Source organism: Hoplias malabaricus, chromosome 10 (genome assembly GCF_029633855.1).
Source record: "Hoplias malabaricus isolate fHopMal1 chromosome 10, fHopMal1.hap1, whole genome shotgun sequence".
Classification (NCBI taxonomy): Eukaryota; Metazoa; Chordata; class Actinopteri; order Characiformes; family Erythrinidae; genus Hoplias; species Hoplias malabaricus.
The window spans coordinates 22,101,692-22,126,605 of NC_089809.1; the positions used below are offsets into that span (position 1 = coordinate 22,101,692).

At 39.0% G+C, this 24,914-nt stretch overlaps 1 protein-coding gene across 4 annotated transcripts in view; it reads left to right on the top strand.

The window, feature by feature from the left end:
• The window catches only part of ptk2ab (protein tyrosine kinase 2ab), a 78,573-nt gene that overhangs the window by 14,240 nt on the left and 39,419 nt on the right, over positions 1–24,914 (top strand). For all 4 annotated transcript variants that reach the window (XM_066683388.1, XM_066683389.1, XM_066683386.1 and 1 more), the window contains exons 3-5: positions 13,996–14,222; positions 17,072–17,238; positions 24,257–24,344. In XM_066683388.1, coding sequence (XP_066539485.1) covers positions 14,028–14,222; positions 17,072–17,238; positions 24,257–24,344 — 450 coding nt within the window. In that variant the 5' untranslated portion in view covers positions 13,996–14,027. The remainder of the gene's footprint in view (positions 1–13,995; positions 14,223–17,071; positions 17,239–24,256; positions 24,345–24,914) is intronic.

Sequence of the window (24,914 nt, forward strand, 5' to 3'; positions counted from 1 at the left end):
AGCCATAACTTTGTCACCAGAGATTCAGGGTCAGATCAGGACTGGACATTTCATTATTTCAACAAGGTGTTTTAAGTGTGACAGAAGGCATTGTCTGGCGATTGGAAGAACTTTACAGGGAATAAAGCACATGTCGCTAAAGGAGATTCTGGTAAACATTAGCATGTACCACACCATGTTGTTAAGAGGAGGGTTTTTCAGAGTTTAGCACCAATTTTGATGATAGATTTTTTAACCCCTCAGTTTTCCAGATTCTGTAAGACCATTTTAACTTTTTTCATATTTCTCGGGGGAAAAAAATCTGTTATGGATTTGGTCTAGCAGCCAGATGATGAGCGAGTGAGAGAAACTGAGACAAACCCAGAGAGGGGGAGACAGGGAGGGTCAAGCAAACAGGCACCGGTTAAACCTGATCTACCGCCTCTTTGGACTAGGTCATATAAGTAGTGTGAGCCAGTTGCAGGACTCGCTGAATGGAATTAGCATATAGATAAGGAAGCTCCTCCTCCTTTTCAGTTGCCCTAATTTGATTCACTCTCCCTCGCTCACCATCTCCACCCCTCCCTTTCGAACACACGTTCTGTCCCTCGTCATTTTCCTCTTTCCAAGTCGCGGACAAATCCTTGCACAGTCTCCAGCCACACGCTGGCTGCTCGTGATCATTCTCACACACACACACACACACACACACATTGCTCTCAGCTCTCATCCCGGATATTACCTCTGACAGAAAGCCAAGAGGAAATGTTCTGCCGGAGCCAGCGATCAGTCTGTTTTTGGAGATTTCTCTGTTTTTGTTCCAGCGCCATGAGCTGCACCTTTTCTCTGGATTAGTTTTTAAAGCCTCTCTTGGATTTGTCTATCGTTCCACACCTGCCTTTGCAGAAGCTGTTATTGGATTTATCACAACATTGTTTGTGTGTGTGCTGACGGGTAACTCTGTTTGTGGTGCACCAGCAGTATTGATTCCTCTGTTCTGAGCTTTCTGTCTGGCTTCCTGTACACCTGCTCTGCTCCTGAAAGGATTGTGTCTAGTTCTTTGCTCCGGTGTCCACTGGCCAGCCCCGTGAGGGCTTGTGGGCAGTGCTGCGGTCATAGGGGGCCGTGGTGGACCGGGGCGGCCGCCCGCTCCCCATGCCTGCGAAGGGGAGCCGGAGAGCCGCTGGGCCTGGGAGAGAGAAGCGGGCGATGGTCAGCGCATGGAGAGCAGCGGCTGCAGCCCGTTCCCCCTGTGCTGGGCTCGGGGGGCCTGCGTCTACTCCTACCCACCGTCTCTGCCAAGTATGTCACCTACATACATGACGCCCTGTGCCGTGGCACGCTTTTCACACTCATTTGAAGTACATGCACTGCCTCGCTTTGCGGCTAATGTGCGCTAGATAGAGGTGGCACCAATCTGAGGACAGGTCAATACCTGCAAAATATAGGAGATTAGGAAGCGAAAAAAGAGAATGGATCTATATAAGCTTGTGACAAATGTAGTCTGAAAGAGCACACACTCACATCTTGTTATATGTTGTTGTCAGAGTTTTCTTATTGGGGTAACCAGGTGGAATAAAACCAGGGGTTCACACAGACTTCAGGAGAGTATTGTTTTCTTTATTTTAGCTTTTATTCATTTAAATCTTTAATTGATTTATTGCCCTAGGCTCTTTCCTTGGTAAATTTCTTAACATTCACCAGACACGGGTCTGTTTTTAAAGTAGAAATATTGGGTTGTAATTAAACTGAACCTGAACAGAGGCTTCTGCAGTATATTTTTTAAGCCTTTTTCAAATTTGAATTCTGGAGAAACTCTAGAAAAACTCATCCCACAGTGGCCCCTTCACACATATAGTGCACAGTGGGAGATTTTCAGTTTAATTCTTGGAAATGCACTGCATGCTTTAGGCATGGGACGGCGCCTGTGCAGAGCCTGCAGGAAATGCAGCAAATTCTATGGGACATTAGAGGCTGAACCTGACTTTACCCAAAGCTTTTACTAGGGTGCTAACGGAATGAAGTACACGTAAAGTTCGGGACAAAGATTGCAGATGTTTGCATTCCCACATACAGCTCCTTTGGGTTAACTCTGCACTATTAAAAATAAAGGTGCTACAAAAGTTTCTCTGAGCAGTGCTATAGAAGAACCACTTTTGGTTCCATAAAGAACCATTTTTTCCTAATACATTTATATAGGTGAAAAACCTTAAGATGAATTGATGGATTTTTAAAGCGTTAAAAGTTTATTCACACTCACATCTCTTAAACTTGGTTCTTTATAGAACCAAATGTGGTTATTCTATGGCATTGCTCAAAGAACACTTTGTAGTACCTTTATTTTTAAAAATGTAGACACAATTTTGGGTTATTTTGCCAAGTATACAACGTCCACACTTCCCTCAGTCCATGGCATGCGTCACCGTGATCTAAAGCACAGTCACTCTCACTGCAACATGCTGTAGTAGGATGGAGCTTGTTTAAATGTTGATATCAGTTTCATGCATTTTGTAGTTAGTTCTGTTAACAGGCTTTACAGCTTTTTCAGATCACCTTGTCATTAATTTTTGGAACACACTTTTGTAGATTTGTTACTCCCTTTATTGGATACTTTTTTCTATTTTAACTTTTAGATAATATTGTTATATATAAATATACACACATAAAACATGAAACCCTGGAACACTGAAATAAACATCCTGGAGAAATGCAGTGCCTTAGTAAAGTGCTGTCATTTTAATGTATATTGCATTTGTAACCTGTGTTGAGTCCTTTTCTACAACATGGTTCACGCTAGTGTTGTTACAATACCAAAACTCGAGAGTGGACTTTCGATAGGATACCTGCCTAAATATCTCAATACCGATACTGAAACGATACCATCGCAAAAACCTAAAACATCAGGAAAAGTAATGTACTTTCTCTACAAGCTGAGGGCGGTCGGCAAAATCGCTGGTGTCTGCTTGTTATGTGTGACGCCACACGTGACCTTTCACCATTTCTGGGTCCAGTCAGGCCTTCAGTTCCATGTTTACTGTTTGAATAAACCTGAATGCCTCAATTGATTGTGGTTTCAGTTGAGGAGTTCAAAAAAAATGAATAAACTCAACGTAAAAGGAAGCATACATGACTTTGGCAGCACTTTTTGTACATTCGCAGCTAGTTCTGATCTGTGTCTACTGCCTCCTGGACCAGACGAACTGCGTTGAGGGAGCTGTCTCCCGGAGCAGAGAAGCCATAAAGAGAGAGCTGTCTCTCCCACTCACGGTCAGTCCCGGTGTTCTAACGAGTTGTACTACCAGCCATTCTCTTCTATAAGAAGTAGCTAAGGTTTGTACAGAAAGTCGCTAGTGCTAGTCGGGTTTTTTGTTTTTTAAATAATTCGCTGGTAGGTAGAAAAGTCGCCAAAACTAGCAGCAAAATCATTAAGGGAGGGAGAGGAGGCAAAGCGCTGCGGGTGCACACTGCCCCCCTGTGGCACTCGTTAAAAATACCGCTCTTGTGCGAATCTCTTTTTGCAGTTGTGGATTTAAGACCCTGTTTTGACGTCCAATTGATGAACCAATAGGAAAGCTTTGGCTGGACCAGTCACATCGCGAGGTTTGTTTAACCAATCAGAACACTGATTTGTTTCTGTCAAACATAGCGCTTTTCCACCAAAAGAACTCTGGTTCTTGAACCGGTTCTCTTCCTGATTCTTGGACCCTTGGTTCTTTCCAGTGAACCGCCGCAGTTACAAAGTCTGTTACATTTGTGTGTATTGTTTTACAAACTCAAAATCTTTTTGACCCTTTTTTGACTCCATAGTACTGTACCGTTTTTAATGACAAAGTATTGAGTTACGTTTCTAGTATGGGTATACCGTGCAACACTAGTTCACACATCTTCAGCAGTATCCCCCCTGCTAATACCATCTAATGTAGGTCATTATACTCAAAGAGAATGCACTAATTGTATAAATAAAGCTTATGAATAAATGAATACACAGTTGAAGACGCTTTGATGCAGCAATGTAAAAGGCTGTATGTTTTACAGTGGTTCGTCACCCACATTTAAACTGTCTCTAATGAGCAATAAGAGAGAGCAGGGGGCTTATCTCAAAAACCTGCTTTAGCATGGAACTGCTTCACCACTGTGTGAATGTCTGTAAGACACAATTGTGAGAAATTTTACTGTAATTCTTCTCTATTATATTTCAGTGTTTGTGAGTTGGGTTGCCAAGTCACGTATTTGTCAGTTAATGAGTCAAAGTGAACTGAACCTGGTGATATGATGCGAAAGGAGCCAAAAGGGCAAAGCCATTTCATTTCAAGAGATGTCTTAAATATTTTAAATTAATATTTAAACAATAGATTGCTAGAATCAGTCATTTGTCAAGGTAAAAAGTGAAATGTACTTGAGGCACCTTTGCTTAAATAGAAAAAACAAATAGAAAAAAAGAACTGTATCTTGAGTTCTATGTAAATGTATTGTAACCTCTTTGTGGTGAATTATGAATGTGTGTTTGAATGTGATAAGTAAGAATATGAAGTGTGAATTGAACATATTTTGATGTTGTGTCCCTGAGTCTGCGAAAGAAATAGTCTAATTTATTTCTTTCTTTTACGCCTTGGTGTTTTTTGGAGTGCGCGGGCAAATTAGCATTTTTCATTTCACCGAAAATAATCAGAGTTAATACTTCTCTCACATTTGTAGTCAAAACTACACAAAACAGGACTTCTTCACAGGATCATTCAGTCTCTTCTTTAGCCCAAGGCTGTTTATGGATTCTGTAAAACAATGTCAGGAGAATATTCAAATACCGCATTCTAGGTTTGTGTTTCACAACACAGCCTTTTATTTAAACTGCTGCTTTTGTCATTTTTGAACACAGTCAGAGACTTATAATGAGACTAGGGGTTTGTGTGTGTGTGTGTGCGTCTGTTTGTGTGGTTCTCTGGGAAGCATGCTCTCATTAGGAAGAGGAGCTTCTTTGATGCCCTTTATTCGAAGGACACATACACATCTACAAGTTGAGATGACTCTGGGTGACTCACTGTTTGTTAGTGCTGCAGTTGATACGTTTTCTGACTGCTGGTGTCAAACCACTAATAAGTAAAACAAAAACAACCCACTGCAGAGATTTCACATTTATTTTTCACAGAGTTCTACCTGTTAGGGGAAAAGCAGAGCTCGGTTGCATTGTATTTCCAGGGGTAGAGAATATATTGGTGGCCAGTTAAATTGTATATTTAATTAAATATTGGCCTGATATCACTTTTTTAGTGGAGAAATCTAACTGATGAATTGTTGGGAGTGGATAATTGGTACTTTATATCCACTTATACATGTAGTCAATTGTGATGGACATTTCCATTCTTTCCAACACACTGAAATGGACAGCAGTTATAATGATGTGGTAATGATTTGCAAATACCCCCCTCACAAGGTCCAGTATAATTTCTCCAAATTTGCTTGATAACCAGTAAATTACTGTTCTCTTGTTTCTGCATCTTTTTTCGTATCCTTTTTTCCCCTTCTGTATTAAAGCAAGTGATAAAAACTGCATGAGTGCATGTTGTGTATGATTGTAGTACACGGTTGTTTAAGGGACTTTCAGAAAATTGATGCAGTATTTTTCATGATTTTTTTACATTGAGCCTTCAAGCTCTGGGTTGTACATGAGTCTGAGATGCAGGAGTGTTTTGATAAGTATGTAAATGTGTAAAGGTACTGTTACATGGCAACCAGTGAATAATGCAAAGCCTGAATACTACTTTTAATGGAATGCCAGTGATGTGCCAGGTTTTTATTGGAAATACCCTATGATTTTGAAGAAATGATTTCAAAAGATTTGTGGAAGGAATGTGGCCATGCAGAGATATGGTTTTCCTGTGCTTGCTGAAGAAACCTGAGAAGAGGAGAGTTGATCTCAGGCACAGAGTGAGGGGAGGGGGAGGAGGTGTCTGTTGATGGACAGTGTGGGAGGGGGAGAGAAGGATGAAGAGCAGGTTCCACAGCTAGAGACCTCCTGTTTTAATCCCTTCTTTCAGGTGGAGGGCTATAGATTTCTCACGGTGAAAAGAGTCAGGATCCTGTCTTTCGACCTGTTATTACGCAGTGAAAGGACCAAGGCTCAGAGCGAGGGCTTTTACTGTGAGCTGATAGCCTGCGGTATACACTTAGAACTCAGCATATAGGAAATGACACTGGGGTCAGTGGGATATAGTCTTTGCAATTACTGGCAAAAAAACCCCACTTTCATCCTGTACCTGTACTTAATACATCACTACAGCTGTCCTGAAACCTTCACATCTTTCAACTTTCTCCAGAAGATATGACTGTACTCAAGATACAAAACATGTTCTTGGGTATAATGGATATTATTTGGTGCTCCAGTAAAATTGTAACTGTTTTCTGAAATAAAGGAAACTTGGGGTCAAAAGCCAGGGAAGGACTTTTATGTGAAATACACTTACTCAAATTATGTCAGTATGTATTCTATAGTATATGCTAGTGATTGACGGATATATCGGCCGGGCGATTAATCGGGCCGATTTTTGGCATTTTTTATATAATCGCATCGGCCGATATATTAGCGCATGAGGCCGATATTTACACAATGCACACAGTCAATGCCGTCATTCTGGCTGTTAGAGCGCCCTTTGCGTCCATTTTGTAATTTTACAGACATACATCATTGAGCACAAGTACAGGACTCCAACCTGTAGCTGCATGTCATCTCATCAGAGAAAACTGTATGAGTTATTTTCTCTTCTTCATCTCTCACTATTTGTTACTGGCTGCTCTTTGTAACATACACTCAATAATTTGCATCATAAACGACTGAGTTGATAGTTGTAACCTAGAAACCCAGCGTTATTTAGCCTCTTATTTCACTCATTGGACGCCGGCGCCTATAAAAAATTACTCATTGTTATAGCTGTCAGTATATCTCAAGTACTACAGGTTCAAAGACAACAGTCAATGTACCAAATTAAAGCTTAAAGTCACTGATTTTCATTGATTGAATCATTTTATATATAATCCCACTAGATAAATAAGTGTTTTTGCTGTTATTGGAAATTGTTATGAAAAAATATTAGTGACAGTACAGATTTTTAGATGTTTCACGATTGGTGTACATATCATACACCAATCAAATGGTCAGTCTGTCAGGATCACGAAGGTATACACTAAAATGTAGGACTAAGGAATTAAAGCCAAAAAAATAAGATATTCCAAACTGGTTTCTTCCTCATCAATGACAAAACCCCTGCTCACCACAAGTGGCTCACACACAAAGTTAGCAAAGCAGCGCTTACCTTAGGCTGTCCTCTTCAAAACGAGACTGAATCTGAGTCTCTCCGTCAAACCATTCATGAGAATTCCTCATTTTTGTGTCAAGAGTACTGGCCAAAAGATAGTACACATTTTCAAAAAATAATTAAAATATGATCCCCGTGGGTCACACCTACTGCCGCATAGCTTAGGCTCTCAGCATGTCAATCAAATCTGTAGACCAATCAGGGGCAGAGTTATGGCGATGTGCAACCAAGGAGGTGGAACAAACACACAGCATCGCTGTTTTCAGCTCCTAACAAACCCAGACACCGCAAGAAAAACTCCAACGGTTCTGTTTGGCAGCCACAGGCTCCACAAACAATAATCAAGTCAATAAACATGTTTCAAAGCTTAGATGTATTTTACATGTTAAATTTCCCCCAATGAGGACATTTAAATGCAGCAGGGGTGTGGGGGAGGTTGTCTTGCTCTACAGCCAATCAGAGTGCAGCTCTCGCCTTTTAACACGTCAGTCATTTAAAGGAACACTGTACTCCATGAGGAACAAGTGGAAACATCAGAAATAAACTCAGTACATCAGAATAAAACACACCATAACTAAGGGTTTTTCCTGTTTGGTGAGGGGTAAATGGCCACTTGGTGAGGGACAGGAGCCTAGTTTCTCATAGAAAGTAAAGAAAAACACTAAGATGTTGACATTAGGTCTAGACGAGATATATACACTGCATTTTTGCAGTAAAAGTAATAATTTTCCTTATGGAGAGCTTGGGGTCTAAAGAGACACTTGGAGAGGCCATCTGTCCACTGTCTGCTCCAGCTTCAATAACTTCAAATCAGTAGGAGGTATCAACTCCAAATTTTACCTGATGAAAGTAGACTCCTGGAGACACAAGTTTAAAAAGAAAAAAGTAATGGGACTCGTGAACTCTTCAGTTTATAGTCAATAACATTTTTTTTTTTTCAAAAATACTACATTTTTTTGTGGTTTTCATAAGCTTTTGACCACTTATTTATTTCAGGACCTCTAAATGGTTTCTTTATTTCTGTAAAAATAAATCATGGTAATGCCTCTAGTTTATTCACTGCCTGAGGAATGGGAATATCGGATTTACATATCGGTCATCGGCCACTACTGTTGTCTAAAAATCGGCATCGGAATCGGCCGTCAAAAAGCCCATATCGGTCGATCACAAGTATATGCTACTAATATCCCTGAATTTGTGACCTATGGTTTTTTTTTTTTTTTGTGCTTGCTCTTGTGTGCATTTTGTTACTCGATGTGGTCTACAGAAAAAAGTATTGGTTCAAAATGTTTTTTAAGAAAGATGGTGTAATTTCCTTTAGTTTGTCAATAATTGAAACTCAATTTCCTAATGAGATATCGACTAACCGTGTTGATTGTAGGTCTTGAATGATGCTGAAGGGCTGCTTTGCAATTAGTGAGTGCTGATATTCATACATTTAATCTTTGTAGGACCTTTTTAAAGAATATAATACAAATTAAACTAAAAACTTGATTTCATTGAATGAATTTAAACAAAAATGTAGACAAACTGAGTCTGAGTTTGAGCACGATATTTTATTGATATTATACGGCTATTCAGTACTCGCTTTATTTTAACTTGATTTTGCACCATTCTGCTCCATGGATGTGTGGAGATGTTAGACTAGAGTCATGGCTGATGTTCCAGGCTCCTCTGTCCCTCTGAAGAGCTGGAGAGCTGAATTGGCTCATCACACTCATGCATATTGACAGCTGTTAGTACAGCAAGGGTTTGGGACCAGTGGGAGAAAGGAGTTCTGTCAATAATCTCCAGTTAAGTAAGGCCTGTGGCTAACACACATCAGCGTCGTAATCACTTCATCATTAAGCCACTGGTTAAACTGGTGATGGTGTAATGGACACTGCAGAGAGGATGTGTCTGTTCTGGTAAATATTAAGAGGCTATTGATTTCTACCCTTCCGTTTTTCAGTTCAGTTCCCCAGATTTCCTTCATCAGTTTCCCAAAACATCTAGACTTTTGTAGAATTTCATTCATCCTCTCTATCAAATTGTACAGCCACGAAGATGCAGTGTTGTTGTTTAATACTCTTTTTTCCACATGGAAGGAACATTGTTCTTGTTGGACAGGCCGTGGAACTGACATTATTGTGTACTCTAAAGTGCTACTGAACAGAGGAAGCTAAAATTGATTGCTCCGTCATGCTGCTTGTGCTCTTTTTTTTTTTCCTGTCTTTTGCTCAGTATCCAATAAAATGATTTCCATTACAAGGCATATACACAAGTCACTGCCCAACATTAAGGCTTCTGAAACTTGCATGTCTGTCAAATTTCCAAAATGATTGTTTCTGGGTCATCCTTTTTTGCGTTTGATACCATAATTACTTGTTAAAAATATTACAAGTCTTCAATGATATTAAGACCACAGGGTGAGTTTCCCGCACACAAGATCCTTAATGGATCCTTTTGACATGTTCATATTTCGATTTAATCCAATACTCCAACATTTCTGTTTAATCAGCATCCCCAAACCTGACCCGTATTGTTTAGGTGTCTTGTAGGTATCTAGTAAAATAGGTGATTTTGCACGTGTAGTTGTTTGTTTGGGCTGAAACACTATTTCTTTTTTCAGATTTATAAATTAGATTTTGCTATTTAGCTGTATATCTATCTAGCGGCACTATATTCCTAAATGTGTCAATCGTGCCTTTTAATAAAACTACCCTCTCCTAACACAGGTGTTCAGATGCTGGCACCCAGCTATGAAAGTCCACAGAATCGGTTGCTAGTAGTAATTGATTTTAAATTTACCATACCCAAAGCCATTGGTGTAGGACCTACTGGGGATGGGGGGGGGGGGGGTTGTTCCCTGCAAAAATGGATACAGCTTCAAAAATTATACCAGTGAGAGAGAAAATATACTTTATTTTCGCAAACTTTTATTTTCAAAGTGCGCCACCGAGGTTAATGTTTTGGCAGTGAGTCGGAGAAGGTGGGTCTTCTTTCAGCCTTCGTTAAGGCACCAGTTTAAATATAAAGCTGCTTCAATCATCAGCTTCACTGACCTTCGATTCACCGTCAGAGTCTGGTTGATAGCTAAAGTTAGTTTTTACCAGCTCTGGGCTTGAGGTCAGTAACGAGAGCACAACAAATAACGATGACTGCTAATTACAGTAATGAAAGCGGCGGTTCTGAGAGTTAGTGAATTTTAATATTAGCTGCGAACGTTAGTCTCTGGGCATGTCCCAAACTTCATATATACCACCATAACAGTGTTTCCGTAGTGTACTATGTAAAGTTCCATAGTGTGTTGTTTGGAACACAGCGCCTTTAACGTTAATGTTAAACCAATGCTGTTCCACATCATTAAAAATGCAGTATTTTACTGCCTTATCTACATAGGAATCATCTTATAGCTAATATTTTGGGTATGGGGTGGGCTTTGACTCAGCAAATATGTCCCCTCCCCCCAGTATCAAACTGACTTCTTTGCCCTTGCCCAAAGCCCAAAGAGTAAGCAAAAACTTGACTTTACAAGAATGGGTTGATGAACAAATATTGCTCCCTTTTCAGTTTTGCATCAGTTTTGTTTCAGTTTAGTATCAGTTTAGTATGGAGTGTGTGTGTATTTTCCTAGTCCCTTGAGAAGAGATGGACAGGATCTGGATATCAATAGTGACTGGCTGAAGCTTCACACTGCCAAAGTGCATTGTGATAAGCAGGATGTGATGTCACACTAGAGGAAACTCTGGGAAATATTTGCGTGCGTGTTTTGAATATGTGTGGGACTATATGGTATGTGTGTTTTGGAAGGCATTTGAAGACTGAAGGAGGACAAGCCCTCATATATTTAAGTAGTGTGCACTGTTGTAGATGTGTACTCTGAGATTTAGCGGATTTCTTTGCGTGTTTGATTGTTCTGCACTATTCAGCACAGCACTGGCGTGTTTATGCTGGCCTTTCCTCAAAAAAGGTAGGAAAGGACATGCCCTTATTCCCTTCACTCATATGTTTTGTTTTTGCAATGTTAACATTTTTATTTGTGATGTCAAAGGAAAAGAGAACCCTGTCCGAGGGCCAGAGATATTGTTTTTAAGCCTTTTACTACTGTATGCAGAGTTTGTAGAGCACCTCTTTGTGATCTTGTGGGGAAGAGTCATCTACACTTCTTGGCTTTACGGACATATTAATAAGGACGCATGACTAAGGAGTACTGTAAATAATTGGGACCAACCTTCAATTTTTAATAGATCACTTGTCAAAGCTGTTGAGTACAAGTTATTCATTCATTCATTGTCTGTAACCGCTTATCCAGTTCAGGGTTCAGAGCCAACCCGGAATCACTGGGTGCAAGGCAGGAACATACTCCGTGAGGAGCACCAGTCCTTCATAGGGCGACACACACTCACACATTCACACCTACGGACACTTACCAACATGTATTTTGGGACCACGGGAGGAAACCGGAACACAGGGAGGAAACCCACACAGACACGTTATTCATATTTTTATTATTACGGCACGGTGGCGCAGCAGGTAGTATTGCAGTCACACAGCTACAGGAACCTGGAGGTTGTGGGTTCAATTCCCGCTCCGGGTGACTGTCTGTGAGGAGCTTGGTGTGTTCTCCCAGTGTTCAAGTGGGTTTCCTCCGGGTGCTCCGGTTTCCTCCCACAGTCCAAAAACACACGTTGGTAGGTGGATTGGCGACTCAATAGTGTCTGTAGGTGTGTGAGTGAATGTGTGTGTGTGTTGCCCTGTGAAGGACTGGGGCCCCCTCCAGGGTGTATTCCCGCCTTGCGCCCAATGATTCCAGGTAGGCTCTGGATCCACCGCGACCCTGAATAAGCGGTTACAGATAATGAATGTGCTTTCATTTTGATATTTTTAGGCTCTTTCTTGTTAGAGTTTCAAGCTCTTTCTGAAAGTGCAAGCATATGCTTTTGATCATTGCAGTTGTAAAGCTAGTCCTCCTCTGAAGTTGAAGGTTTTTCAGAATTTTGGGCTTTGCACTGTAATCATTGCTAGAATTTGATTTTGTGTAGAAACTGGCAGCACGTCTGATACTGTTGCCAAGTCCTCAAGGCCACCCAGCTGTCCTGCTGGCAGGGGATGCTGTTCTGACGGAGTGCTGCTGTCTCCATCGCACCCTCCTCATCTTCGTTCAGAGATCTGAACCCCACATTGTTCTGCTCCTGCAGCACCTAGCTCTCACTTCACACAACCTACTGCCTGAATCTTAGTTTGACGAGTTAATGTATTTGTAATATTGCAAGGACAATGATTAATAAATAAAATGAAATGTATAAATAAAGGAGAAGTGTCACCCTGTGTGATCTGTCTGGCCTTAAGGCAGCTCTGTGTTAAGCCATTGTGTTGTGATTTGCTGTTCTGCTTGCTGCTGCAGAGGATCAGTATCAGTTTCCTATCATTGTCCCGTTTTCTGAAGGGAAATATTATCCACATGTAGAGTATCATGTTAGAAAGCAAAGTCATCTCCAAATATAGCTTCTGAATCTCTTGCAAGTGAGGACAAAGAAAAATCAATCCCCGATTTACTGTTAAAACTTCTTTGTCATTGTTCAAGTCCTCCAAAATAACACAAATAATTTGTATTTGTTTCATTTGTGTCCATTTCATTTTTGGCATTTGTAGATTAATCAAGATAAATAAGTAAGAGGAGCTCGGTATGTTCATTGTTTTCCAGAGCAGTCCCTGAAAATTGCTATTAGAAGGAAAGGCGCCCATTTGCTTCTCATAGTTGTAATGTAATACTCCTTATTCAAGACTTTTGCCACGTTTGTCTTTGTATACGTGTCTGTATGTTATACTACAGGTGTTAATAAAGACGTTTCTTCAATGACTCTGTGTCCAGGATCATTTTTACTCTGTAAAATGTACTTTAATTTACGGGGGTGCACACGAATGCCCTGACCCTTGTTTTCTCTACTTGTTGTACTTGTGAGTCTTGATGATAAAATTTACCCTGACTTCACTTTCAGGATTTTATTACTTCCTAAATTAAATTATTTAGTTATTTCCCCCTCCTCCCCTCCCCTTTATGTGTTTTATAGATTTTATAGAAAAATCACTCTGTATTCTTTAGGTTTTTTGTGTTTTCTCGTTGTGCACTGCTAGACAGAAATGTATATTATCTTGGTGTTTTTGTGTTAGATATATTTCTAACATCTTTCTTGCCTTGAGCTCTAGACAATGAAAAATTTCAGCCTTCAAACTAATATTTGGTATGTGAATTATCTGACCTCAGCTTCAAAGTAGTACATCTTTCTTTTAAACGATCCTTATATTTTGCCTTATGTTAAATTCCATGATCCTATGAAATATGGATATTGTATCTGTGGCTATAAAATGATTAATATGCACCAGAGAATCTTACAACATTAAATTTGTTTACCTTTGGAATCGGATGCTTTTCCTGTGACAGAACATGTAGCTCTGAAGGAAAGCCCCTTTCACGAGAATAACAGGGGATTTATAAGGGGATAATAGCTCTAAAAAACAGTTCTGAGAGGATGTGAAATATTTACTTTACTCAGCCTCCTCCATTTTGGTTTCATCTTATTGTTATTATTAAATCGGGAGTAATTCAAAGGATAATTTTGCAAATATTAAGGTTAATGTTGGGTTAAATCGGATAATGTTGGTTTAATTCAGTTAAAACAGTAGTTTATTAAAAATATCCTGACCATGTACTTTGTATTCTCTGCAGAATATGACAGACACCTAGCACCCACCAAAGGCATGGCAGCGGCTTACCTGGACCCCAACCTTAATCATGCCCTGAGCCAGGGTGTGAAACCCCGCTTCAGTGGTGGGGTGGAGCGGGCAACTGGGGCCATGGAACGCGTGCTCAGAGTCTTCCACTATTTTGAAAGCAGCAACGAACCCTGCACGTGGGCTAGTAACATCAGACATGGGGACTCTACTGATATCAAGGTGAGTGGGTTCTGCTCAGACCCAGAGTATGAACATTAAATTATATTATTTTATTGATTATTGTTCAATATAAATAGAATAAATAGAAAGTTCAATATAAATAGGAAGGTCTAGAAATATCTTCTAATATTTATGCTTATTAACCTGTGAACACCCTCAGTTTTGAGCAAAAGGTAGCTATATTGTGCTACTGTGCGTCTTCATCTGCATTTTGTCCCACTTGCTGCAATTTATGAATCTTTTGTACATGAAAATATTAAAAATCAGATTTAGCTTGCTGTTGTTGTAACATTACATGGTGCTGAACAAGATAAACAGCAGGTAGTGTCTCAGTCACACAGCTCCAGGGACCTGGAGGTTGTGGGTTTGAGTCCCGCTCCAGGTGACTGTCTGTGAGGAGTTTTGTTAGTTCTACCTGTGTCTGCATGGGTTTCCTCCAGGTGCTCCGGTTTTCTCCCACAGTCCAAAAAAACCACGGTGGTAGGTGAACTGGTGACTCAAAAGTGTCCGTAGGTGTGTGTGTGTGAGTGTGTGTTGCCCTGTGAAGGACTGGTGCCCCCTCCAGGGTGTGTTCCTGCCTTGTGCCCAATGATTCCAGGTAGGCTCTGGACCCACCACAACCCTGAACTGGATCAGTGGTTACAGACAATGAATGAATGAATGAATGAATGAATAAACAAGTAAATCCACAGCTGTTGTAATAGATATTAAGGCTGTCTTTTTAAACCCCATTGTAAACCAGTAATATTGCAAGAAAAATATACACTTTTTACATTATATTATGATAATATATTTTTTGTGAACACAGACCCACATTTATTTGTAACATGGGATTATCACCAAGTATAATACAGAGTGGTAATATATATGTCATCTCTTAAAAAGCTGTGTTCTACCAAACCTTTTAAATGGAGCACTGTAGGTTTCTTCTTTTACAGTATAATAATGCAGAGTCTAATTACACAGTGATTAATCTGCAACATATTGTACATTCATAATACGCTTCTTAATTAACAAGGGAATGCAAATGAACACTGGAATTTTATGTTGTAGGGAGCACCAGAAGTCAGCAATGTACAAATCTTATTGGCCTCAGATGTTTATTTTGAGTTTTTATTTAGAAAACTTCTATTTTGCATACAGATAAGGTTTTTCAGATAATACCACTTTGAAGACTTACTCTCTCTGTCTCTGTGAGTAATCGGTAAAGGAAATGGGCTGACTCCCAGCATTTATGAATCTCCTTTTGCAGTATGGCCAGATTGCATTCCCCTGGTCTCCTGGACCACTGGAAATAGTGGTAGATGGTGACACGTTGCTGTAAATAATTAACTGAGCTTTGTTTTTGATGCTGACTAACTGATGAACTTCAGACAGCACTGTCCCATTTTCCGCTCCTCTTACGGATGTCCCCCTGTGCCTTTTGTAACTCCTCATCAGTAGGTTCAGAGCCTCAGCAGGATGACCTACATGCTGAACGTCTGTCCTACTGAAGCACCCAACGTTAGTCTAGTGCTCTGCTGAAAAATGTGCCGTTGTCAGTTAATGAGATTATACTGGGATATGACCAGTATGTTGTCACAAGAACTGGTAACTATTTGAAATAACCAAAGCTTTTTATATACAGTTTAAAAGTGTATAAACAGTTAGTGCTTCACTGATGTGACTGTCAGAGTTCTACTGTGAGTTGTTAAATAAAAAGCAGTTCTGAAAAGTCTATTTTTTTAGTAACTGTAGTACACACTCAAAAAAGATGGTTCTTCAAGGGTTCTTTAGTAAATAAAATTCTATATAGAACCCTGGACACGTGAAGCATTTTTGCATGATTAAAGGGTTTTTTTTGCATCATGATGGGATCCTTCAGATTGATGGATAATGTTTTATAGATGGTTTTAAACAACATCTTTTAGAGAGATTTTATATGGCACAAAAATGGTTCCTGTATTGTAAACAAGCTTGACATCGTGACAATAAAAGGACCATTTTTGGTGCCATATAAATCCTTTTTCTAAAAGGTGCTATTTGAAACAATCTATAGCACATTCTCCATAATTCTAAAGAAACCTTTCGTGATGCAAAGAACCCTGTAATCATCCAAATGTCTCTTAGAGTGTTCAGGGTTCTATATAGAACCTAAAACCCCTTGAAGAACCATAGTTTTTGAGTGAAGATTATTTTCAGTATTGTTTTGTTTTTTGTTAATAGACCTCTCAAAGTGTGCATCCTTCTGTAGCTCACACATACAAGGAATTCTGGGTATAAGGATTTTAACTCTTTAATTAAACGTACTATTTGGAAATCACTGCTGTCACACTCCGGCGGCACGGTGGCACAAAGGAGGTGTCACTGCCATACAGGCTTGAAGGTGTTGTGGGTTCGAGCCCTGCCTCCCTGTTTGGAGTGTTCTGCATGGGTTTCCTCCAGGTGCTTTGGTTTCCTCCCACAGTCCAAAAACTGGCACCCCATCTGGAGTGTGTTCCTACCTTGCACCCAGTTATTGCGAGTAGGCCAGTGACCCTGACCTGGATAAGCATTTACAGTTGATTGAATAAATCAACATGTTTTTCAACATGTTTTTCCCATGAACACTTTTCCACAAATCCCACTGTGGAAACCCCACTTTCCCACTGACACAACACATAAACATAAATGATACTAATAATAAATTTTAATAATAATTTAATAACAGTTTTTTCCAATATGCTGCAACTAGTAATATTTCCAAAGCAAACAGCTGAATCAGGGAAAAGCTAAATTATTTCTGATGATTGAATCAGAACAGAGAAGTTTTGTGTGAGAAATAATTAAAATATATAAATAAATAAATAAAAAATGTTTTCCATTTCAAGGGCATCATCCAGAAGATTGTGGACATACACAAAGTGAGGTTTGCTGCATGTTTTGGTCTGCGTATCAGTCACCTGAGGACAGGCGAAGTGCACTGGCTCCACCCTGACCTGGGCGTGTCTCACGTGAGGGAACGCTATGAGCACTGTCACCCGCAGGATGAGTGGAAGTGAGTAAGGATTTTACTGCTGTATTTTTCCTCTGCATACACTATGAATCTGATTAGCTTGGAATTAAGCACTGAAGGTTAATTTTTTACTGTAACATTGAGCTAGTAATTTTTAGTAAGCCATCAAACTGTAGGAACAGCACAATCTTGCTACAGTAGAGCTTGTTTCCAGTACAGTCCTGAACATCTCTTTCTTTTAACGCCTTCTGAGACTCAAGTCGTAGCTGAAGTGTGGCCCGTGCACTGTTTCTTTATTAGTTATGAGGCCTGAGTGTTTTGACGCATTTGTAATTGGAAATCACATTTACTTTTGAATTCAGCTGTGGTATGTTATGGACTGTATAATGAATGAGATTCTCATTGTGATTCAGATCCTTTCTCTTGTCTTTAGCATATCAGAGCTGAGCTGGGAAGACGAGAATAGTCTTCAGCCTTTGATAGAAACTAGAAAGCCTTTGAAGAGCATGATAACAAAGTGATTTATTATTTAGCAACCACGTCTGTCTCCATCCATCCGTTATTAGGGCAGCGATGCACTGTATATTTCAATGTAAATGAATTATAGAGTTACAGCTCCTTAGAGTAAACAGCATTTGGATTATTTCAAGTAAGGTTTCTCTGTTTGTTAGAATTGATTTATTGCATAACAGTGCATTGTGGCATAGTGTAGATTAGCTATCTATGATATCACATTTGTTTTTCCATTTTTTATAAACAGGTGATTGCAAGATAGATTTGTTTTATTTGTTGATCAGGGCTTAAAATCCTTGCCTTTTGATTTCAGCAGACACGTAATATTACTGATGTCATTTGTAGCCTGTGATGTAGCTAGATTCAAACAGATTTTCAGTCCCCTCTGTGTGAACAACGGTTAAATAACACAAGACCAACAACCTACTCTTTGGTTTTGTCACATATAAGGAGACTCGGATCCTAAAATAGGACTACAGTATGAAATATAGACCTCAGTATCTGGGTCATTCTTGTTCCAGTGAAAATGGAGGTGCATATTAGCATTGAGAGCCAAGTATGGGATGTCTTTGTAAGACTACACACAGTACTTTTCTATTGTTGGACAGCCTAACTGGAAATAATATGTAACCTATACCATTTATACTTTTCTGAAGCCTACTGTTGATGATTTGTAAATTCCAATCAAATGGATGCCAAGTAAACCGCTAGGTTAAAGATGCATTGTATAAAGCTTTGGGGTGATTGTCATTTTCCTCAGTGAGGCTTCACTGGAGCAACCCAAATTAAGCTAAATAAAACAATCTCCCCTAATTGCAATATTGTTTATTCTCCATTCATGATGCCCTGGGCACACCATCTTCCCGCTTAGTCTCATCATTATGAATGAATGGCTTTTTTATTCATTTATGCCTAAGCTTTCAGTTCAAAGAGTGAGCCCAGTTCTGCTTAGCCTCCAGCACTTCCTAGCTCAGGAAAACCGCAGCGCTTTGACAATGGATGCAGCATTTGTTCTAAATACAGTCTGCTCTAGCCACAGCCCTGAACAATGGGAATAACCAGTTCATTAAGCAGCATCTCAGTTGCCTGTGGTAAGGGAATGAATTACAGGATTAAAGGATTCACCAGAAAAGATGTGTTAGTTGTGTTTTTGGCAGTTGAGCAAAAAGATTGTAAAAGCCTTTGAAATTATTTCATTTTCTGAATGAACAACACCTAAATGTGCTCTAGTTTAAAACTTTCATGCCACTTTCTACTCATTTTTATGCTACAAAAATGTGTATATATATCTTTTATTGTAAATGTTCCCAGAATTACAAAAAATATTGCATCTTTTAATATTTATTTATTTATTGGAATTGTTTTTCTTGGTTTCTTGTGTTTGAATTTAGTTGTGTGGGACCACATTACGTGAAGTCAGGTCTGCCACAGAAATGCTCAAAAATCTACTTTATTTACCTCAATAAAGGCACTGCCTTCCAGTGCATTTAACTTTACGGTCCTTTTGGGATTACATTAGTTTCTGAGGATAACATTTGTAAAGAATTTAGAAATTTTATTTTACTGTGAGCACAGACCTTTTAAGAGTTGTTTATAGATCACTTGTTGAATCTATCTTCACCTTCAACATCACATTTAAACACAACTGTCCCACATCATTAAACAAGGCACCAAATGACACATTCACCACAGACACCACTGTCAGTACTTTATGAGCGAGCAGTGCTCAGGAAGGTCACCCTGATCTCTGCAGACCCTCTAATCCAATACACCCACACTTTCAGTTGCTCCCATCAGGAAGTATATGTAAGGTCCCACTGGTTCTGAAAAATTTTTGCAAAAAAATATAATTTCTCCCTTCTGCAATTACAATTTTAAACTCAGAACACGTATCATTTTTAACCTGTTTAAACCTTTTTTACACATAGTATGCTATGTGAATTTTTTATTTGTGATTGTGAATGCACTGTAGCCTTGACAAACACGAATTTCTGTTTCAGTCTGAGATGGACAATAAAGATTTATCTTATCTGATTTTAAAGAGCGAGGTATCTACAGCACAAACTAATTTCCCAAAATACTCTGGAGCACCCCCAGGACCTTACCCCTGGCACCTCACCAGCATTCTAGCCTTTATAAGCAGCATTCGGGATCTCCCGCTGCCCGCCTATGTGTTTCTACAGTTTTTGTCATTGGCCTCCTCTGAGCTCTCATCCACTGCAGGGGCATCCAAACCCTGTCTAGATTATGGGCTTTTCCCTAGAGGTTCTCACTAGCACTCAGCTACTGATGCAACATTGATTACCCTGCTCTGGTGATGCTGCTGTCAGTCATTCTGTGATCTGACACATACTCTGAGGCATTCTAAACAGATAAGGATTTTTTTTTGGAGTTTATACACATTAATGAACTATGTTACTATGTTATACACATTAATGAACTACGTTACTATGTAAATATGTATTGTACACAGCGGTGGTAAATGCATATTCTTTGGTATAATTTTAAGATTATTATATATTTTTTATAAATGACTGGACAGAGGCTTAGGAACAAGGAATATTTTACAGTGCCAAATCTTTATTGGTTTGATTGAAGAAGAATTTCAAGCAAATCCACTTGTCAAAAAGTTAGTCTGAGTCAAGTTTTGTTGAAGCATGCAATATCCTGATGAAAAGGGATTTCAGAGAAGCTCAGAATATAAACTAAAGAGGTAATGAGAGTGGGGTGTTGTTACAAAAAGATTTCTATAAACCTGAACTTCCATCAGTTCTTCAGGGACAGATAGTTTACAAATGGAAGAAATTCCTCACCATTGCGGCAGTCATTAGAAATGGATGTCCTCCAAAGATCAGACCAAGGGCACACAGCAGAACACTGCAAATGACTGTCGATGAAGTTTTGATCAGTGGAATTCTCAAAGTTAACCTTTGGCCATAATTTTATATTATCGATTATAATCGTATTTTTAAATAAGTGGTGAACAAATTATTATTTAATAATAATAATAATAAACCTATTCTTATTTGTTATTATAATTACTCTTATTAATTTATTTAATATGCACATACACATTTAATATTGCCCTAGGGGAGGTTAAAAAATACAGATGAATAAAATGATGGCACATGATATCTAAGCTCATATAGAAAGAAAAATGGACAATATATTGGTTTTCAACCAATCAAATGTAACAGACCACAGGGTACTGAAATTGTTAAATGCTGTTGTGCAGAATAGTGATTAAACTGTTTAATATAAATCTAGCTCAGTTACAGTTTATGTAGTAATTATATTACTGTCAGTGAAAAAATACAAGCTGAGATTTCATATACTTCAGAAATGAATATGAATCTCAATAATCACCTATGATTATAGTTTTGCAGGCAATGTCTGTTTATTTCATTTATATTAAAATAAGTTAAAATCTACTTTATTGTCCCCTACGGGAAATTTGTCTTCAACAACACACATCTACAATGTGCTATGACGTCTCCCAAGATATACACAAGCATACATTGACATATACAGTGTGAGATAAAAAGAGTCTATATATATATATATATCGGCTAGCACTGCACAGCACATAGCGTATTACACAAACATCAAAACCATGTTATTTGAAAGCTTTATAGAAACTGGCACAAATGAGTTTTTATACCTGTAAAGCCAGCACCTTCACATACTGTACCTTCTGCCAGAGGGAAGGACCTAGTACTCTGGATAAAGGTCGTGGGATGGATCAACTTCAATTTTTTGTGCTCCTCTGAGTGCAGAGTGTTCATAGATCATAGACATATCATTTATCATCCACACTTCTCACAGTCACTGTATAGAAAAGACTACCATGCTCTTAAATGAAGTGACTTGTCATTTAACTGTCTTCTGGTTAGACTAAGTGAATTAACTGTAATTTCTCAAACTTCTCAATTTTCTTTTTTTCTAATTTATTTTCTTTTTTCAAATGCACACATTTCAGAGGAATGGTCTGAAACCTCAGCCTTGCCTTTGCCCCCTGCTGATAAACATGTACCCCATTACCATCAAGATATTTAGAGACAAATAAATGTCCAGGACTAACTTCAGCTTATGCCTGCTCAGGTGCAGTGACAACACTGGCTTTGGCTCCAATCGTGTGACTAATTGTTAGTAATTGAGTGCAAACAATAAGGCAGCTGTGAGAGAATGGGGAGTAATTTTACCTCACAGACAGACAGCTGCTCGGTACAGACTCTAATGAAATAGTAATAGCGGAGTCTGGCAGGCAGCGCAGGAACAAGTCTCGCTAGTATCTCTAATCACTTCCATATGATACTGAACACAAGCACAGAACACATCCCTGATGGCTGACAAAAACACACTGTTACCCCAATTAAATACAGATGTGCACATTATATAGGTGGCCCACATTTCATTTACAGATATATGGGACAGTAGATTGAATGTTAGACATAGACATTTTTGTTGACAGGCTGTTCCTGAACAAATACACAGTGTTTAGTTGCTTCAAGTTACTTCAACGAGGTCGTAGGAAATCAGCATGTTTTTAGCCATTTGTAAATGTGTTTGCACTTAGTTTTTAAACTCTAAGACAAATGTACAACCAACTTCTTAGACTGAGCTTTGAAAGCATGTTCTCTGATGTGCTTTTTGTGTGAAGTTATTTTAATTGCAGCAGAAAGTTTAACCATTCATTATTACATGGGTATCAGCCAGTTTATTGTTCACTAACAATTCAGAAAGTGCATCTGATTTACATTAGCAGCGCATACCGATTGTGATATAATTGACCCTGCTCTAGGTTGTTTCCCCAGTGTACTGTATATTAATCAGATTTTGGTAAGGTGTGTGAGAGAGAGAAGCTGTAGGGCTGTAAGGATTGGAGTGGGAGTGGATCAGGCTGTGAATGACTCATATCAGCCATAACCACAGAAATAAACGGGGCTGGAGTTGGAAATGACTGCTCAGAGATGAATAAAACATGTGCTCTCACAGTAGATAAAAATTTTTATGGAGGCTGCCTGTGTTTGTTACTGAGACTACAAGCAACTACATGCAATGAGTTGCACAAGGACATTAGTGATAGGGCGTTTTATATTTGAAAGAGAATAAAATATAGTTGAATAGAGTGGAAACTGCTTCGGTCCAGTAGCTTCACTTGCTAAGATCATCAACTAAAAATTCCTTCTGTACAACTACCCTGGAAACGCCCTCAAGGACAAACTAGCTACAAATTCACTGTAACATTACCTTTTTATATTAAATGAACATCAAAGAACAGAAATATTATTTTTTTTTTTTCTTCTTTTCATCCGGTTATTTGTTGGTAAGACCTTCAAGGAGAAAGAGAGTAATGTCACAGCAGTGACTACTATAACACCTGGAATTAAAGGCTATAATATTTGCTATATATGTACAGTTACTTACAGTTTGCGAAGGTTGTTATAGATCTGACTGTCAGATGGCAGGTTTTAATTCTGTTTTGTTCTGGGTTTAGTTTGGTTTGCTGCTGTTTTCTTAGCCCAGCCCTGGGAGACACCTGTGAGCTGTAGTCATATGACTGCTCGCTCCTATTACTGCATTGATATCACCTGTAAACAGTTAAACAGTCATCACCCACTTACTGATAATATTTTCTGAATGTGGGCATCACTTAGCACAGAGTCAACAGACAGCGTGGTGCATCTTTTATACAGTGGTAGAGAAAACAGTAGTGCACAAAGCTCCAAATCTACTAGCTGCTGCATTTTACTGGGTGTGTCATGATACAAATGTTAGTGTATATGTTCTGTGAGTAAGATGCACTTTAATCTGGTTGTCTTGCATGGTTGTTTTTTTAGGCTTCATGGGTGAGTGAACCCGAGCGAGCAAGCTTGTTATTCACATTCAGGTTGTGTTTAGGCCATAGGTGCGGTGCACATTTATTTATTTATTTATTTATTTATCTATCTATCTATCTATCTATCTATCTTCTTGTAGACTTTGAATCTGTTATTACTGTGCTTACAATTGTCTCCCCAAACCAGCTCAAATACACAAACTGACATGCTCTACAGTTTAAAACTAACTTTCAGCCCGAAAAATTTTCATTTACGACCATGAGATCAAAACAAATGCAAAAAAAAACAACAACACAACAATTGGTTAAAAATGACAAGATCAGATGGTGAATATGTGAGAGGGTGTTCTCCACAGGTGCCAGCTGATCTCTGCTAATAATGGGGACAAGCTGATTTCCATAAGAAACATGGAAATATAACCTACATAGCCTCATTACAGTGCAGGTGGACGGCCCTGAACAGAGTTTTAAGTGCTGAGGTTTAGCATGACAATTTTTTTTTTAATTAATGTTTTGTTTACTTGTATTATGAGCCAAAAGAGCACATATTATTTTATTTGTTGATATAGCACTCGTTTTCATATAGTTAAATGCCATGTTTAGTAGCATATACATAGAGTTGTACATGCTTTGTAACCCTGTGAATTGCTGGAGTTCTTGCGGTAATTTATCCCTTAACTGGCTTCACTCTGATTGATCTTTTCTCAGGTATGAATTGCGAATACGCTACCTGCCCAAAGGATTCTTAAACCAGTTTACTGAAGATCAGCCAACACTAAACTACTTTTACCACCAGGTGAGAGGAAATCTGTTCCAGCAGACTTTCCTACAGCTTTCCCTTTGCTCATGTACCTATGAAGTTTCTTCTACTAATGAAGCCTGTATAAATATGAAAACTCCACATCCTCCTTAGTCACTTTACCAGCAAAATCACACAAAGCGAATCCCATTATTGAACGTAAACCGCAGACCTACAATGAAAACCACTGGGACCAAGCAGTGTACACAAGATGCCGTATTGGACATGCCATCTTAACTCGTATGTTTCTACTAAAGGGAGAAGCAGCCCCATATGGTGCAACATGCCAAACTCAGCTTAAGATAAAACATTTAATGTTGGACTGTATTGATTTTAGCCACGAGAGGCAACAGATCCTAACTGCAAAGTTTGTAACAGAATTATTTAACAATACGAAAGCATCAGCACTCCTAAAATGCCTGTCAGTAACGAACCTTTAGCAACACATATGACAAACGTAAATAGATGGCAGCCTCAACATACCTAAAATGAAACTGTATTAGTAAATTAATAACATCTTAATACCTGTCTTGCCATGAAAGTGGCCCTATGGGCAGATATGGTGTT